The sequence below is a fragment of the Rhinatrema bivittatum genome, chromosome 15 (assembly GCF_901001135.1).
Source record: "Rhinatrema bivittatum chromosome 15, aRhiBiv1.1, whole genome shotgun sequence".
NCBI lineage: Eukaryota > Metazoa > Chordata > Amphibia > Gymnophiona > Rhinatrematidae > Rhinatrema > Rhinatrema bivittatum.
In genome coordinates this window covers 29,074,976-29,090,614 of record NC_042629.1, presented here as the reverse complement: position 1 = coordinate 29,090,614, position 15,639 = coordinate 29,074,976, and the positions used below count along the sequence as shown (strand labels likewise).

The window sequence follows — 15,639 nt, the reverse complement described above, 5'->3', positions numbered from 1 at the left end:
ATCCTGCTTGACTCAGTGCCATCCCCTGCATATAGCACCAACCCCTTCCAAGTTGATCCACCCTATCATTGCTTTGTCCCCTGATATAGCACTATCCTATTACCTATTTTCCTTCACCATGTCTCTGAGATGCTAGTTCTTTACTTCTTTATTCAATGTTATACATTCTAACTTACCCATCTTGCTTTTGAGATGTCTGGCATTTGTATACAGATATTTTAAGGTGTTGTTTTTATTTGTATATAAAACTTTATTCACAGTTGACAGGGATAATTTGGAATCTTTTATCTCAAGATGGTTCTTTACTTAAAAGCACCTGGGCTACTTCTGCCTTTATTGGAAGCTATCCGGATGCTCTGACTCCCTTGTTTTGTTAGTATCCTTTGAAGATACCTCTCTCCAGCCATATTGGGAGGATTTTCAATGGGATCTAACCAGCTAACTCTTTCCCCAGGATGAACATGTTCCTGAGATTTAGAAACTTGTAATGGTGGGTGGCCCTAGAGGATGGGTTTGGTTGAGGAAGCAATGTTAACCTTCTTGCATTGATTTTTTAACACTAGCCAGCTAACTTAGTTTAACGTAATCTAATAAAATTGTATTACTTGCTCCATATTAAATTCTGGGTGAGTTTCAATCAACACACATAACATAAGCAGATACAAAAACTCTAATAAAATACAGAATAACCAAATACTATCATGTACTACTGAACCAGACATCACTCTCAACTAGTACTTTATTATCCCATATATTAGCTATTCAATTGCACCTGCAATGTAGCAAATGCCTCATTAAATAAAACAAGCTTTAAGATTCTTTTGAAAATGCTTCAAATCAAACTCTGCCCTTAATGAGTCTAACGGGGCATTCCATAATAATGGTCCTGCTACGGCAAATGTCTGAGCTCCCATTTCACACAGATGGGGAACTCTGAAATAGAGTTACCTCAATAGATTTTTGCCTTCTGAACATAAATCTCCACCAGGAGCTCAAACCTAGGGGCTGCAATGGCAGACCTGAATCTAGAATGCCTAGATTTTAGCTGGCTAGATTTTAAGCTCATTTTCAGCTTCAAACTCAGATTGCAAGATTATACGGAAAATGTGCTTCATGTAACCAGCCAAAATTTGGCCAGTAAGGTACTCTGTTTAGATCTTATAGCAATTTAACTCCCAATCACAAATTATCAATATAACCATGCACAGATCAATTATGTGTCTCTTGTCATGTCAGTGACTATAAGTGACTCATCATATGCCGGTCTCAGGGAGAAAGTCTTATGCAGTCACATCAAATCTTTGGCCACAAATTCCACTATGAAAACCCAAATCAACAAATTATTCAGAAACAGGAACAAAGCTCGACAGGACAGCTAGGCTCTACTCCTAGTGCATGGCTGTTTTTTTTTGGTTCCCTCAGAGGAAAGAAAAGTTATTTTGAGTTGTTTTTACTCATTTATTTAGCCATTTTATATACCGTCGTTCCAAATGAAGATCACAACAGTTTACATCATGACATACATAATATGAATTGACAAATACGATCACTTAATATGTTCAATTAACACTCAGTTTAAAGATGGACACAAACGATGAGTAAAGTTCTCAGGGGCACAACCTACGTTGGCTAGGGTAGAGTTATCGGGGGTGAGAAGATATGCAGGGATGAGCTAGCATTTTTTTACTATGACAAGGTGCCCTCTTCTGAAGCCCATTGGTCAGACATTCCACAGCCAGCCAATAGGCTGCAGAGGAAGATGGGCGAAGCAGAGATGCAGAAACATCTCCTTCCTGCTTCCCCTGTAGAATGGAGCTCTGAGCTCCAGATTCACAGGCATGTAGGAGACAGTATTGAGATGCTCAAGCACCCACACAGCTGGCACCTATGGCTCTGTGTTTTGTCAGAGATGCAGACAAAGTCAGTCAAATGAGTTTAAAAGAACAAAATAAACAAAAGCATGATGAAAAACAGTACTCGGTGCGGCTGTTTATTTTAACACATAATGAAGTTAATATGTCAAAAACCATAAAATGGTAAGTCAAATAACAGGAACAGAGCAGACGCTGACAGCTCTGAGCCCAATATTTAAAATTAAATGTTTATTTGTTAATTGGATAAGACTTGTCCAGTTAACTTAAATGGGCTATTCAGCAGCACAGCTATGGTGCTGGATATCTGTGTATAAGTCTCTACTTAGCCGGATAAGTTACTTATCTGATCAACTTAACTGGATAAGTCTGAATATTGGCACTTACTGGTTAAGTTAGTTGGATAAGTAGTGCTGTCCCAATCCGCCCATTCCCTGCCCATTGACTATCCAGTTATCGACTTAGTCGGATGTCTTACTCTGAATATTGGCCTCAATGATGTTATCGCACGCTTCCAACATTTCGGGAAGTGGCTGACAGTTGGTTTGACACTTCTGAGCTCTCAGCTGATGTTTCAGTAGGGAATCCAGGGGTGTGAAAGGGGTTTCAGGTGGGTAGAGAGAGTGGCAGGAGGAAAAAATATCATGAAAGGAGGGGGCTGGGCTCAGACCACTATGGCTGCTTCAATTTTTTAAAGGTTTATAGGATGGGGGAGCATGAGGCACTAGCTCTCACTTATGTTAAATGTTTTCTGGGGTGGGATCCAGTCTCATAACCCATGTACTTTTTTAGTACTGTGTCGACACTTAATCAGCTACATCCAGTGCAGCCATGGGGAAAGTGCATAATTAGCTTGTTGCTGCAAAATTGACAACCTGCCACAGAATCAGCATTCTTGAAACGTTCCAACCCCTTAATTTAATCATTTAAAGAAAGCTGCAGGATGCCTGCCTTCAGTCTTAGCTATCTATCTGCTCCTGATCCAGTCCCTCCCCTCCCAAACTGCCTGCAGGTAACAGGAGGAGGGGTGAGGCTTATGAAAGAAGAGGCTTCCTTGTTCCCTAATCTAGTCCCTGTCCACCAGTTGTTGCCCCCTTCCCCTTTCTCCTGTCCTGAAGGGAACAAGAAGTTGGACAGAGAAAGCATTCAGAATGCCTGATCCCGCAAAGATCTCTTAAATCAAACCGATTATGATTTTTATATAATTCCTGGAGGTTCTTGCACGTGCAGATGTCATGAACCATATACCAGCTAGAAAAGCCTAGATGTATTTTTTAGAAGTCTGCAACTGCTGATGTGTCACAGCTGGCAGAGAGAGCATTCATTTCAGTTCTCAGAAGCCTTGATAACTGGCACTACTGCTGCCAGCTTTCTAATTTGTGTTAATTCAACTCATTTTTGTGCTGCCTTACATTCAATATAGGGTGAATTTTAAAAGCAATGTGTGCGCATAAAATAACAGATGTGCTTGCTATTTTATAAACCTCACACATAAACTCCTAAGTACCGAAACACGAATAAATTTGCTAGTGGAAAAAATGGGTATATTCTGGGGCATTCTGGGGAGCGGACAACATTTATGTGCATAAATCCTGATTGTATAACCTGCAAATGCAGCTTGCATAAGGCTGTTACCTGCACATATTTACTTCTGCTCTTTATCAGGTATAAGAATAGAACTCTTTATAGCCAAAAACTAACAGGATGAGGGGTTTGGTTAAACTGGGGGGAGTGCAGGCTGAAGAACCAGAGGGGTCTTGATGACCTAGAGATAGAATGGGCAAACTGCTGGACAAATTGTTAAAACTGGGAATTTCCTTCACGCACGCATGTTCTAAAATGTCTCACTCATGCATGTAAAAGCTGACAAGCCCTAAGGAAAATATGCAAATAACGTGTCTCGTGTAACTGCTTAAAATTAGGAGCACACATACATGCGCTAGGCGTATTTTATATAATGTATGCACACTTACGCGCACAATATAAAATTCTAGTGCATGTGTGCCGGCGCTCGCACGTTTGTTTTAAAGTTACCATCCCTATGTCCAAACCAAATAAGCCTGATACTTCACTTTCAATGCATATCCAGCATAGCTCTCTGCTTCAACGGCAGGGGAGAAGAAAACCTGATACTTCACGCATATCCAGCATAGCTCCCTGCTTCAACAGCAGGGGAGAAGAAAAACTGATACTTCACGCATATCCAGCATAGCTCTCTGCTTCAACGGCAGGGGAGAAGAAAAACTGATACTTCACGCCTATCCAGCATAGCTCTCTGCTTCAACGGCAGGGGAGAAGAAAAACTGATACTTCACGCATATCCAGCATAGCTCTCTGCTTCAACAGCAGGGGAGAAGAAAAAAGGATTCGCACTCACAAAGCGGGGAGTAGCTGGCTTGTTACGGCGGTTACTACCCCAAACCAAATAAGCCTGATACTTCACTTTCAATGCATATCCTGCTTCAACGGCAGGGGAGAAGAAAAACTGATACTACAAGCATATCCAGCATAGCTCCCTGCTTCAACAGCAGGGGAGAAGAAAAACAACCAATAAGGGCTGAATAACACAGTCTGGGTAAAACAAATAAGCATGGGTGTAGCTTGCTTATTGCGGCGGTTACTTCCCCTACTACCCGTAACTAATCAAGCTTGATATTTCACTTGGTTGCAGCTCCATCACTGCTCTCTACATTAATGGTGGGGGTGGAAGGGAAATAGAACCAAAGAGCTAAGAGAAACAGATAAGTGTGAGAAAAAAATGTGAAGCTTGCTGGGCAGACTGGATGGGCCGTTTGGTCTTCTTCTGCCGTCATTTCTATGTTTCTATGTTTCTATGTTTCTATATCTTTGTGTGATTAACAGCATGACAAACTGCTGATCTTCAGGACTTTTTTTTTTAACCATATATGAAGTCATATATTAAAAAAAACAAAAAAAAAACAAACCAAGGACTTTCTCAAGAAAATATAAAAAGGATGGTTGCACTATTTCAACTCAAAAGTGACATTTTACAGTTAAATGTTTGTAACTTATATATCTTGATAAATTGTTGAGTTTTGTTCTTGGTGCATTTTTTATTTGTGAATGGTTTTCAATAAAAAAAATCGACTTTTTATGCATAGTCAGAGGTGTGAAAATGCATACAAAATGATGAAAATTTGCCAGATAATTGACACAGAAATTTGAAAACTCTGCCACAGAATTTGCTAACTCTTGCTGCAGAATTTTGAAAAATCTACCAGAGGAAACCTTTCAATAGAGCCAGTTAAGGTAAAAGTTATCTGAGAATATGTTCCTGGATAACTTTACCGGCCACATCTAGAGTTAGCCAAATAACTTATCCAGCTAACTCTATTTATTTATATTCCGCTTTTTGCACTTTTTTCAGCCCTTCAAAGTGGATTACATTCAGGCCTGGATTCACTGATGCCACAAGGCAGGCATTAGTGAATCCCGGCATTAACGGGGGGCGGTCCTGCACTGCCGGCATCGCGCCGAATAACTACACCATAAAAGGTGTAGTTATTTGGCGCGAAATAGGCAGCGATACGGAAGCTTTACCGTTTTGCTGTCCGCGCTGCGCTCGCAGAGTCGGCCCCGGTGCCGCCCCGACTCCTCCTCTTCCGGGGCCGACTCCGCCCCGATGTTGCTTTCGCATTAATGATTCTGTTACAAACCAAATTACGGGATGGGGAAAAGGTATGACAAGAACCGGCTGGCACCATTTTTAAAATGCCGATGCTGGCCCTGGAGCCCAAGAAGGAGCTCTTGGCCCCAATTGACTCACCAGACCTAAGAACATAAGAACATGCCATACTGGGTCAGACCAAGGGTCCATCAAGCCCAGCATCCTGTTTCCAACAGTGGCCAATCCAGGCCATAAGAACCTGACAAGTACCCAAAAACTAAGTCTATTCCATTTTACCATTGCTAATGGCAGTGGCTATTCTCTAAGTGAACTTAATAGCAGGTAATGGACTTCTCCTCCAAGAACTTATCCAATCCTTTTTTAAACACAGCTATACTAACTGCACGAACCACATCCTCTGGCAACAAATTCCAGAGTTTAATTGTGCGTTGAGTAAAAAAAAACTTTCTCCGATTAGTTTTAAATGTGCCACATGCTAACTTCATGGAGTGCCCCCTAGTCTTTCTATTATCTGAAAGAGTAAATAACCGATTCACATCTACCTGTTCTAGACCTCTCATGATTTTAAACACCTCTATCATATCCCCCCTCAGTCGTCTCTTCTCCAAGCTGAACAGCCCTAACCTCTTTAGTCTTTCCTCATAGGGGAGCTGTTCCATCCCCTTTATCATTTTGGTCGCCCTTCTCTGTACCTTCTCCATCGCAATTATATCTTTTTTGAGATGCAGTGACCAGGCCTAACTAGATAAGAGATGGGGAGATTGAGGGGTGGGCTATGTTTGAGGTTTGGAAGTCCGTGAGGGGGTCAAAAAGAAGGAAGATCTGAGAAAGGTGGAAGGGCCTGTGCCTGGGGACAGTAAGTATTGAAAACTTAAAAAAAAAAAAATGTTTTTAAACTTTTGCTTCCTTGAGGAGGATGGTGGAGAAGGTGGGACAGGGGGAGGGGTCTCTCGAGATCCCCCGGAGTTTTGGAATACCTGAGGGGGGATTCTTTGAGCCACTGGCACTTTCAAAGAAAGCTTTGGGAGCATTGCGATGTGTTTTAGTGTCCTCATTCTCCCAGTGGAAATTATCTACATCTCGAGTTGTAGTTAACTTAAGATCAAATAACATGACTTGTAAATTTTGAGGCAAGCCACATTATTTGATTTTCATGGTTTTATCGAGTAATGAGCTGGTTTGCATGTAAACCAGCTCACTACTGTTCCCAAGTTTTTTTTGGGAGGGGGTGATAACACACATTAAGGTGAATTTTACAAGCCTAGCGCGTGCAGTCAATCAGGAGATAGGCACATAAGTCGGGCTGGCGCACTCCGACTGAATTTTAAAAGCCGCCCAGATGCGGGCGTATCTCTTGCGCGTGCATGTGCATGTCAAACGTTTTCAAAAGGGCATGGGTGTGGTCTGGGGGGGGGCATAGGCATTTTAGGGCTTGGCCAAGAGATGTGCGCTCATCCAGAACCCCTGCCTCATACCCTTACTTCTGCTATGGAGTACATGTAAGTTAAAAAAAAATAAAAATAAAAAGCCATTTCTCAGAGGTTTAAAGGGTGCATCCATGCACACATGTTATAAAATGGCCGTATATATGGGCGCGCACCAACACATACGTGTCAAAGTTTGCCCAAGTGCCTATTTAAAAATGACCTTCCCTATCTCTGAGTTAAAGCCCTAATACAGCTTAGTAAATGATCCCCTTAGATGGTAAGCCTTCTGGGAACAGGGAAATACCTACAGTAAGTATAGTGACATAGTAAATGTCGGCAGAAAAAGACCCAAGTGATCCATCCAGTCTGCCCAGCAATCTTTTTAAAACTTTTTTATTCTGTTCTTAGATTGGTTATTGTTGCTCAGTCAACAGGAGTTGCCCTTTTCTTCGACTCCATCATTTTGCTACTAGGAATCCTCTGTTTATCCCATGCTCTTTTGAAATCATTACTCTCCTTGTCTTTTCTACCTGTTCTGTGAGGGACTTCCATGCATTCACCACACTCTGTGAAGAAATACTTCCCGACGTTTGGTCCTGGCTCAATCATATTATGACCCCTTGTTCTACAGTTTTCTTTGCATTAAAAAAGGTTTAATTCTTGTGCATTAATAATACCTTTCAAAGTCTAGAGGATGTGAATGAAAAGAGGGTGGCTTGCGGGAATGATGGCTACTACCTGGAGATAATACCCTTATTCAATAAACATACACACGGTTAATGTGACTCCAACATTGCTCTATGCTTCAACAGCAAGAGGAAATGTGGAAAAAAGGATTTGCATTCACAAAAAAGCGGGGAGTAGCTTGCTTGTTACGGCGGTTACTACCCCAAACCAAACAAGCCTGATACTTCACTTTCAATGCATATCCAGCGTAGCTCTCTGCTTCAACGGCAGGGAGGAATGAAGAAAAGATGATTTATATTCAGACAACAACAAGGACTGAATTACATAGTCTGGGTAAACAAATAAGCATAGGTGTAGCTTGCTTGTTACGGCGGTTACTACCCCAAATCAATTAAGCCTGATACTTCACTTTCAATGCATATCTAGCGCAGCTCTCTGCTTCAATGGCAAGGGGGATGAAGAAAAGTGGATTTATATTCAGACAACAACCAACAAGGACTGAATTGCACAGGCTGGGTAAACAAATACGTGTGGAGTAGCTTGCTTATTGTGGTGGTTACTACCCCTAACCAATTAATCTAGATACTTCACTTAGATGCAGTTCCAGCACTGCTTTCTAGTCTACATTAATGGCGGGGATGAAAGGGAAATAGAACCAAAAGGTTACTAAGGGCCAAGAGTAACAGATAAGTATGAGGGGAAAAAAAAGTGTAAAAGCTTGCTGGGCAGACTGGATGGGCTGTTTGGTCTTCTTCTGTCGTCATTTCTATGTTTCTATGTTAAATATTTATAAGTCTGTTTCATATCACTCTTGTCTCTTCTTTCCTCCAATGTAGACATATTTAGGTCCTTCAGTCCCGTCTCATAACTTTTTTGATGCAGATTGTTAAAAGTGGTAACTTCTGACTAATTAACTCAATGAATACCAGCTTCAAATAGTTTAAGATAGATTTAATAATGAAGGAAGGCATTGATTCCTTCATGGAGAAGCGACACAAAACAAGTGGAATATAATTCTAAGCTTGCTCAAAGATCTGACGTGAGTGCTCAGCCTTATAAAGGGATTCCATCAGTCCATCCCAGAATGTCTGCAAAAGCCAACCCATTTACCTTATAGCCAATCAGTATATTTTGGCATGTGTCGTGCTCTTACTGTAGGGGCCTCTTGTTACCAGAAGTAGAGAATAAGAACAAATTAGTTTCGTTTTCCTAGGAATTATGTCATCTGTGCTGGCTGATTCTCTGGTAAGTTTAATTATCATAGTGTTTCATAGTGCTATCAATCCACTCAGCGCTGGGTATTCTTACAAGATCCACACTAGTTTTCTGCCTTTCTCTGGACTGCTTCCATCCTGTCTCTATCCTTTTTGAGATGCAGTCTCCAGCCTGAACACAGTACTCCAGATAAGGTCTCATCAACAATCTGTATAGGGGCATTACCACATCCTTTTTCCTACTGGTTATGTCTCTCTCTATGCAGCCCAGCATCCCTCTGGCCCCAGTCACCGCCTTGTCATGTTGCTTCGCTACCTTCAGATCATCAGACACTATCACCCTGGGGTTTCTCTCCCAGTCTGTTCACATCAGACTTTTGTGCCCCCCTTCCCCTCCATCATGTACAAATCCTTTGGATTTCTGTACCCCAAATGCATGACTCTGCACATCTTGGCATTGATTCCCAAGTGCCAAACCTTCAACCACTCCTCGAGTTTTCTTAGATCACATTTCATTTTCCCCATTCCTTCAGCTATGTCCACTCTTTTGGAAGTCTTAATGTCATCCACAACAAAAAAAAACAAAACAAAACAAACAACAACAAAAACAAAACCCTTTTCCTTCTGAGCCTTCTGGGACATCATTGACAAAGGTATTGAACAGAACCAGTCCCAGAACTGATCCCTGAGGCACCCCACTTAGCACTCTTCCCTCAGAGTAGGTTCCATTTACAACTATTCACTGTTGTCTTCAATCAATTAATTCCTGATGTATTGCATCACTTTGGGATCCATTCCCAGGCCTTTAAATTTATTTTATTTACTTATTTATTTATTTACGTGAAACGTTTATAGACTTTATAACTTGGCCCAGCCTCCTGGGCAGTATCAAAAAGCTTTGTTGCAATCCGGCAAAATCACATCAAGTCCTCTTCCTTGATTTAATGTTCTAGTCACCCAATCAAAAAAAGTCAATCAGATTTGTCTGACATGATCATGTTGTCTTGGATCATTGCAGATAGTTCACTAACTTTTCGTTCCGAAGCATCTTCATTAGTTTTCCCATCACAGAGGTAAGGCTACCCAGCCTGTAGTTTCCAGTCTACTCCCTGCTACCATTTTTGTGAAGCAAAACCACAACCGCCCTTCTCCAATCTTGCAGCACCACTCCTGTACCTGAATGTAATCGGTTTTGGAAGTGGTTGGCCAATCACAAAAGCTGGAAAGTAATTCAGAAATTAAATATAATTAAATCCACCAAAATATTATTTTTAAACAGCATATTTTCAGAATATAAAGATTAATCCTGCTCTACGTTCTTTTCTGTACCCTCAGGAGATGACCCACTCTGTGCTCCAGAAATTAATTTTCCCAGACGTTTCCAATACCACTCAACAGCAGGAGAATCCCTTGTCATACACTGCCCTGTGAGGTACGACTGCTCGCCTTCACGACCTAATGTGACCTGGTGTAAGTTGAAAGGTGACGTTTGCATCCCTGTGCAGGAGGAGGGCAGCGTGAGTACCCGGTGGATGTATGAGAGGGGACATTCTGGGGATTTTGTGCTAAACCTGGCATCTGTTGAGCTGAATGATACGGGGCTGTATCGCTGTAAGGCAGAGCTGTTCACTCAAGCGATGTGGAGCCAAACAGTTATTGTTACTGTCAAAGGTAAGCTGACATTTACATTGTCTTGGTTTGTTCAGATGACAAATTTTCACTGGCAAATAGTGTTTAAAGATGGGCTGGTCAGGAATTTATGACCCGTTGCCTGTGGTTCAAAATCCTCTCAACTAGTGGCCAGTTCCGCACTCTGAGAGTTTAGCTACCAACGTGGCAATTCTCCTATCATGGTCATGATCTAGGAATGATTTTCTGGGAGTCTTGATGTGATTCACTTAAACTGGGAGGAGAGAGCAAAAGTGAATATGTGACCACACGGCTCCATGGGAAAAAACAGGCTGAGGGACTCTGCCTAGGGGGCAGGGTGATAACTACAGCTGCACATGCTCAGTAGGGCATGTTTGAAAGTTCTAGAATCTTTGAGATCAGAGTTCCTGACTGGGCTCCATCCCATGATGTCACCCATGTGTGAGGCCTGCCATCCTGCTTGTCCTCAGAGAAAATGCAGAAGTCTGTCATTTTTTCCACCTTGTTTATTTCCCTTAGCTTCAATTTGATATTCAGATTAAAAAGTAAATCCCAAGGGTCAGGTTGGACCAATGTGTATTCAGTGTATATATCAGCTATATACAGAATAACAGCTGACTTTCTCTCAATTTCACCTTTGATTTTGCTTTTCTTAGCTTTGGGGTCAGAGGGAAACAGGAACCTTAGCACGCAGTCACCAGTCTGTAAGTTTCACTTCTTTCATGTAAAATCATTTGTGTTACCTTCTATATCACTTTCTGTCCTAGTGTTTGAAAGGAAAATGTCCACTTCCTGTATAGTCTGTGTGTTCCTGAATGGAACCCTGGTTGTATTCACCCTCTATTCAGCATTGCTTCTCATTCATGAGAAAATTCTGATCTACTGCAAGTGGGAGGCTGATCTGTAGTACAGTAATCGGGGGTTTAACAGCTGAAACTATGCTTGAAATAATTAACCTCCAGTTTTCCATCCTTTATCAACTTTGTCCCATGATGCTTTTGGCCAGTAACTAGGTGTATTTGAAGTGTTAGCCAATTAATGATTGTGCATGACATTTACATATAAACGCGACAGCAGAAAAAGACCGTATGGCCCATCCAGTCTACCCATGCGCCCAATTGATTTAACTTTATAATTCCCATCACTTCCTTAGAGATCCTCTGTATTTATCCCATGCTTTTTTGAATTCAGATTCTGTTTTTGTCTCTATCTACTCCACTAAGAGTTCCATATATCCACCAACCTCTCTGATAAAGAAATATTTCCGTAGATTTCTCCTACCCCCTTTCACCCTCATCCCATGACTCCTTGTTTTAGAACCTCCTTTCCGTTGAAAGAGGTTCGCCTCCAGTGCATGGAAACCTTTGAGATCTTTAAATGTCTCTATCATCTCGCATTTCCTCTAACCCATACATGTTTAGATCATTAAATCTATCTCCATATGCTTTAGAATGAAGACCACTGACCATGTTAGTAGCCACCCTCTGGACCGACTCCATCCTGTTTAATGTTTATATCCTTTTGAAGGTGCAGTCTCCAGAACTGTAGACATTATTCCAAATGAAGTCTCACCAGGGACCTGTACCGGGGCAATATCACCTCCCTTTTTCTGCTGACCATTTCTCTCCCTATGTAGCCAAGCATCTTTCTGGCTTTTGCTGTTGTTTTATCCACCTGTTTGGCCACCTTGAGATCATCACCCCCAAATCCTACTCTTCTGTCATGTTTAAACGAATTTCACTTCCAATACTGCACCTCTCCCTTTGAGTTTTGCATTCTAAGGGGCAGATTTTTAAAGGGTTACGTGTGTATATTACACGCGTAACCCCGAAAACCCGCTCCTGCTCGCACCAAGCCTATTTTGCATAGGCCCGGCAATGCATGCAAGCCCCGGGATGCGAGTATGTCCCGGGGCTTGAAAAAATGGGCGGGGAGTGGGCGGGACCGAGGCCTCCGGCACAGCTGTTGTGCCGGGGGTTCGCGCAGCCTACGCCTGCTCAGAGGCAGGCACAACTTCACCAACAAAGGTGAGGGGTTTTTTTTTAGAAAGGGCTGGGGGGCGGGTTAGGTAGGGGAAGGGAGGGGAAGGTGGGGGGGAGGAAGGAAAGTTCCCTCCGAGGCTTCTCCGATTTCGGAGCGGCCTCGGAGGGAACAGGGAAAGCCATTGGGGCTCTCCTAGGGCTTGGCGCGCACAAGTGTGCACCCCCTTGCGCGTGCCGACCCCGGATTTTTTAACATGCGAGCGTAGCCGCGCGCATGTTATAAAATCGGGCATAGATTTGTGCGCACCAGGTTGTGCGCCCAAATCTACGCCCGCGCGTAGGTTTAAAAATCTGGCCCTAAATGTATAACTCTGCAGTTTTTTAACATTAAATCTTAGCTGTCATACTCTGGACCATTTCTTGAGCTTCGCTAATTCTATCTTCATGCTTTCCACACCTTCCAAGTAAAAAGAGAAGAGAAAAGGATGAAGGAGGCTACAGAATATTATAGTGCTTGAAACAATTGAAGTAAAATGTTTTAAAGTTTCATACATGATGCATAATGGTTATTGCAAATAACAGAGTAGAGTAGAATACAATCTGAGGGAGTTTTCTGTAGAGTCCCTCACAGACCCTCCCCCTCAGCTCAGCCTTGCTGAGATGAGCATCTGCCTGTATAAGAGACACCTGTCTACACAGGAAATTCGCATTGGCCTTCTCCTTTCCTGCCTTATCTCGGATTTTATAGTGAAGGGCTGCAGTGCCAGGAAACACCTCATCACCCTCATGTTGGACTCCTTGTTCCTATTCATCCATAAGAGTGGTGGGTGAACTGCCGTCCCAGCAGGAAAAAGTGTAAGGCATTTAAGCCCATGTGACTGCCAAGGCCTATTTTCCACTGCTGAGTAGCACTTTTCTCGTGGCATCAACTTCCGGCTAAGGAACACCACTGGATGTTCTTGACCATCCCTCTTTTGAACTTAGGCATCATTCTGTACTGTGAAGGGTTCAGTGAAGTCAGGGATGGATGTAGGTTTTTGTCACCCCTAGACATTATTGGTGGTGTCGTACCTTACCACCACCCCTCCCCCCCCCCCCCCCCCCCCCCCACACACTCTCTCTCCAGGTAGGACATTACCAATTAAATTAACACTGACCAGATTAAAATAGAAATCAAGTAATGGTGCATCTTAATTTTCTTTTATTTCATGGCACACTTAAGTTTGCTCAATCCTTGTGGTAAACGAAATCAAATTTTGCATGTCCTATTAGGAAAACAAAATAAGCCAAGCTTCTATAGATCCCTACACAAAAACTACTCGCTAACAGAATACCTTACTGTGGTCACACATGCAGAACATAGACAGACCCTCAGTAAATACAGAATAAAGACACCATAAAGTATAAATAGAAATATGCAGATGAAAACTGATCTGGAAACTGCAAGAATCAGTGCACATAAAATGGAAAAACAGAAACATTACTATTCCTCCTACAACAATAATAAAATAAAAAATACAAACATCAAACATAATAGTAAAACTATACTAATAAAAATATTTCAAAACAGCTGAAAAATTGAACCAATATTTAAAAACTCATAAAAATGTTTAAAAATTTCACAAACACCAATAACATATTTCAAAATAGCGAAAATATCAAGTAATGCCCAATAAAAAAATAGTGGGATAAACACTATGGATCCATAAAGTCTAGAGGATTGAATGAAGAGAGGGTGGCTTGCGGGAAAGCAGCTACTACCTGGAGATAATACCCTTATTCAATAAACATACACACAGTTAATGCGACTCCAACATTGCTCTATGTTTCAACAGCAAGAGGAAATGTGGAAAAAAGGATTTGCATTCACAAAAAAGCGGGGAGTAGCTTGCTTGTTACAGCGGTTACTAACCCAAACCAAATTAACCTGATGCTTCACTTTCAATGCATATCCAACATAGCTCTCTGCTTCAACAGCAGGGGGGAACGAAGAAAAGTGGATTTATATTCAGATAACCAACAAGGACTGAATTGCACAGGCTGGGTAAACAAATATGTGTGAGAGTAACTTGCTTATTTGCGGCGGTTACTACCCCTAACCATTTAAGCTAGATACTTCACTTAGAAGCAGTTCCAGCACTGCTCTCTACATTAATGGCGGGTTGGAAGGGAAATAGAACCAAAGGTTACATTAATGGCGGGGGTGGAAGGGAAATAGAACCAAAAGGTTATTAAAGGCCAAGAGTAACAGATAAGTATCAGGCCGATTCAGTAAAGTCCGCGGGAGAGCAGGCAAACACCCGCTGTCCCGGCACGCGCACAGCCACTCGCCTGTGTGTGCGATACAGTATTTAAATGAGGCCCGGCGGTAGAAACGGGCAAAAGGAAGCGCTAGGGACACTAGCGTGTCCCTAGCGCCTCCTTTTTGACAGGAGTGGCGGTTGTCAGCGGGTTTGACAGCCGATGCTCAATTTTGCCGGCGTCGGTTCGCGAGCCCGCTGAGAGCCACGGGCTCGGAAACTGGACGCTGGCAAAATTGAGCGTTCGGTTTTCGACCCAAAAGCCACCAGCCGACTTCCAATTTTTATTTATTTTTATTTTTTTAAACTTTTTTTTACTCTTTGGGACCTCAGACTTAATATCGCCATGATATTAAGTCAGAGGGTGCACAGAAAAGCAGTTTTTACTGCTTTTCTGTGCACTTTCCCGATGCCGGAAGAAATTAGCGCCTACCTTTGGGTAGGCGCTAATTTCTGAAAGTAAAATGTGCGGCTTGGCTACACATTTTACTTTCTGAATTGCACGCAAATACCTAATAGGCCCATCAACATACTCTTTTGCATGTTGAGGGCGCTATTAGGTTCGGCGGGTTGGACGCGCGTTTTCCGCCTCTTACTGAATAAGGGGTAAGGAAAAACGCGTGTCCAATGGCGGGTTAACTCCGTCGGAGCGCACTGTACTGTATCGGCCTGTATGAGAAAGAAAAAAAAAGTGTGAAAGCTTGCTGGGCAGACTGAATGGGCCATTTGGTCTTCTTCTGCCGTTATATCTATGTATGTTTCTATATAATAATTAAAATGAATAAGGATTAAAAAATACCCCCCTTTCCATACCTGGGACTTTAGATTCCAGAGTGACAAGAATCCAAAGGGCTGGAGG

General features: G+C 42.3%; 1 protein-coding gene across 2 annotated transcripts in view; it reads left to right on the top strand.

The window, feature by feature from the left end:
- The window catches only part of BTLA (B and T lymphocyte associated), a 61,120-nt gene that overhangs the window by 22,880 nt on the left and 22,601 nt on the right, over positions 1-15,639 (top strand). Inside the window, exons 2-3 of one of the 2 annotated variants that reach the window (XM_029579157.1) lie at positions 10,184-10,519; positions 11,155-11,202. In XM_029579157.1, the coding sequence (XP_029435017.1) occupies positions 10,184-10,519; positions 11,155-11,202 (384 nt within the window). The remainder of the gene's footprint in view (positions 1-10,183; positions 10,520-11,154; positions 11,203-15,639) is intronic. The other variant, XM_029579158.1, reaches the window with a different exon arrangement.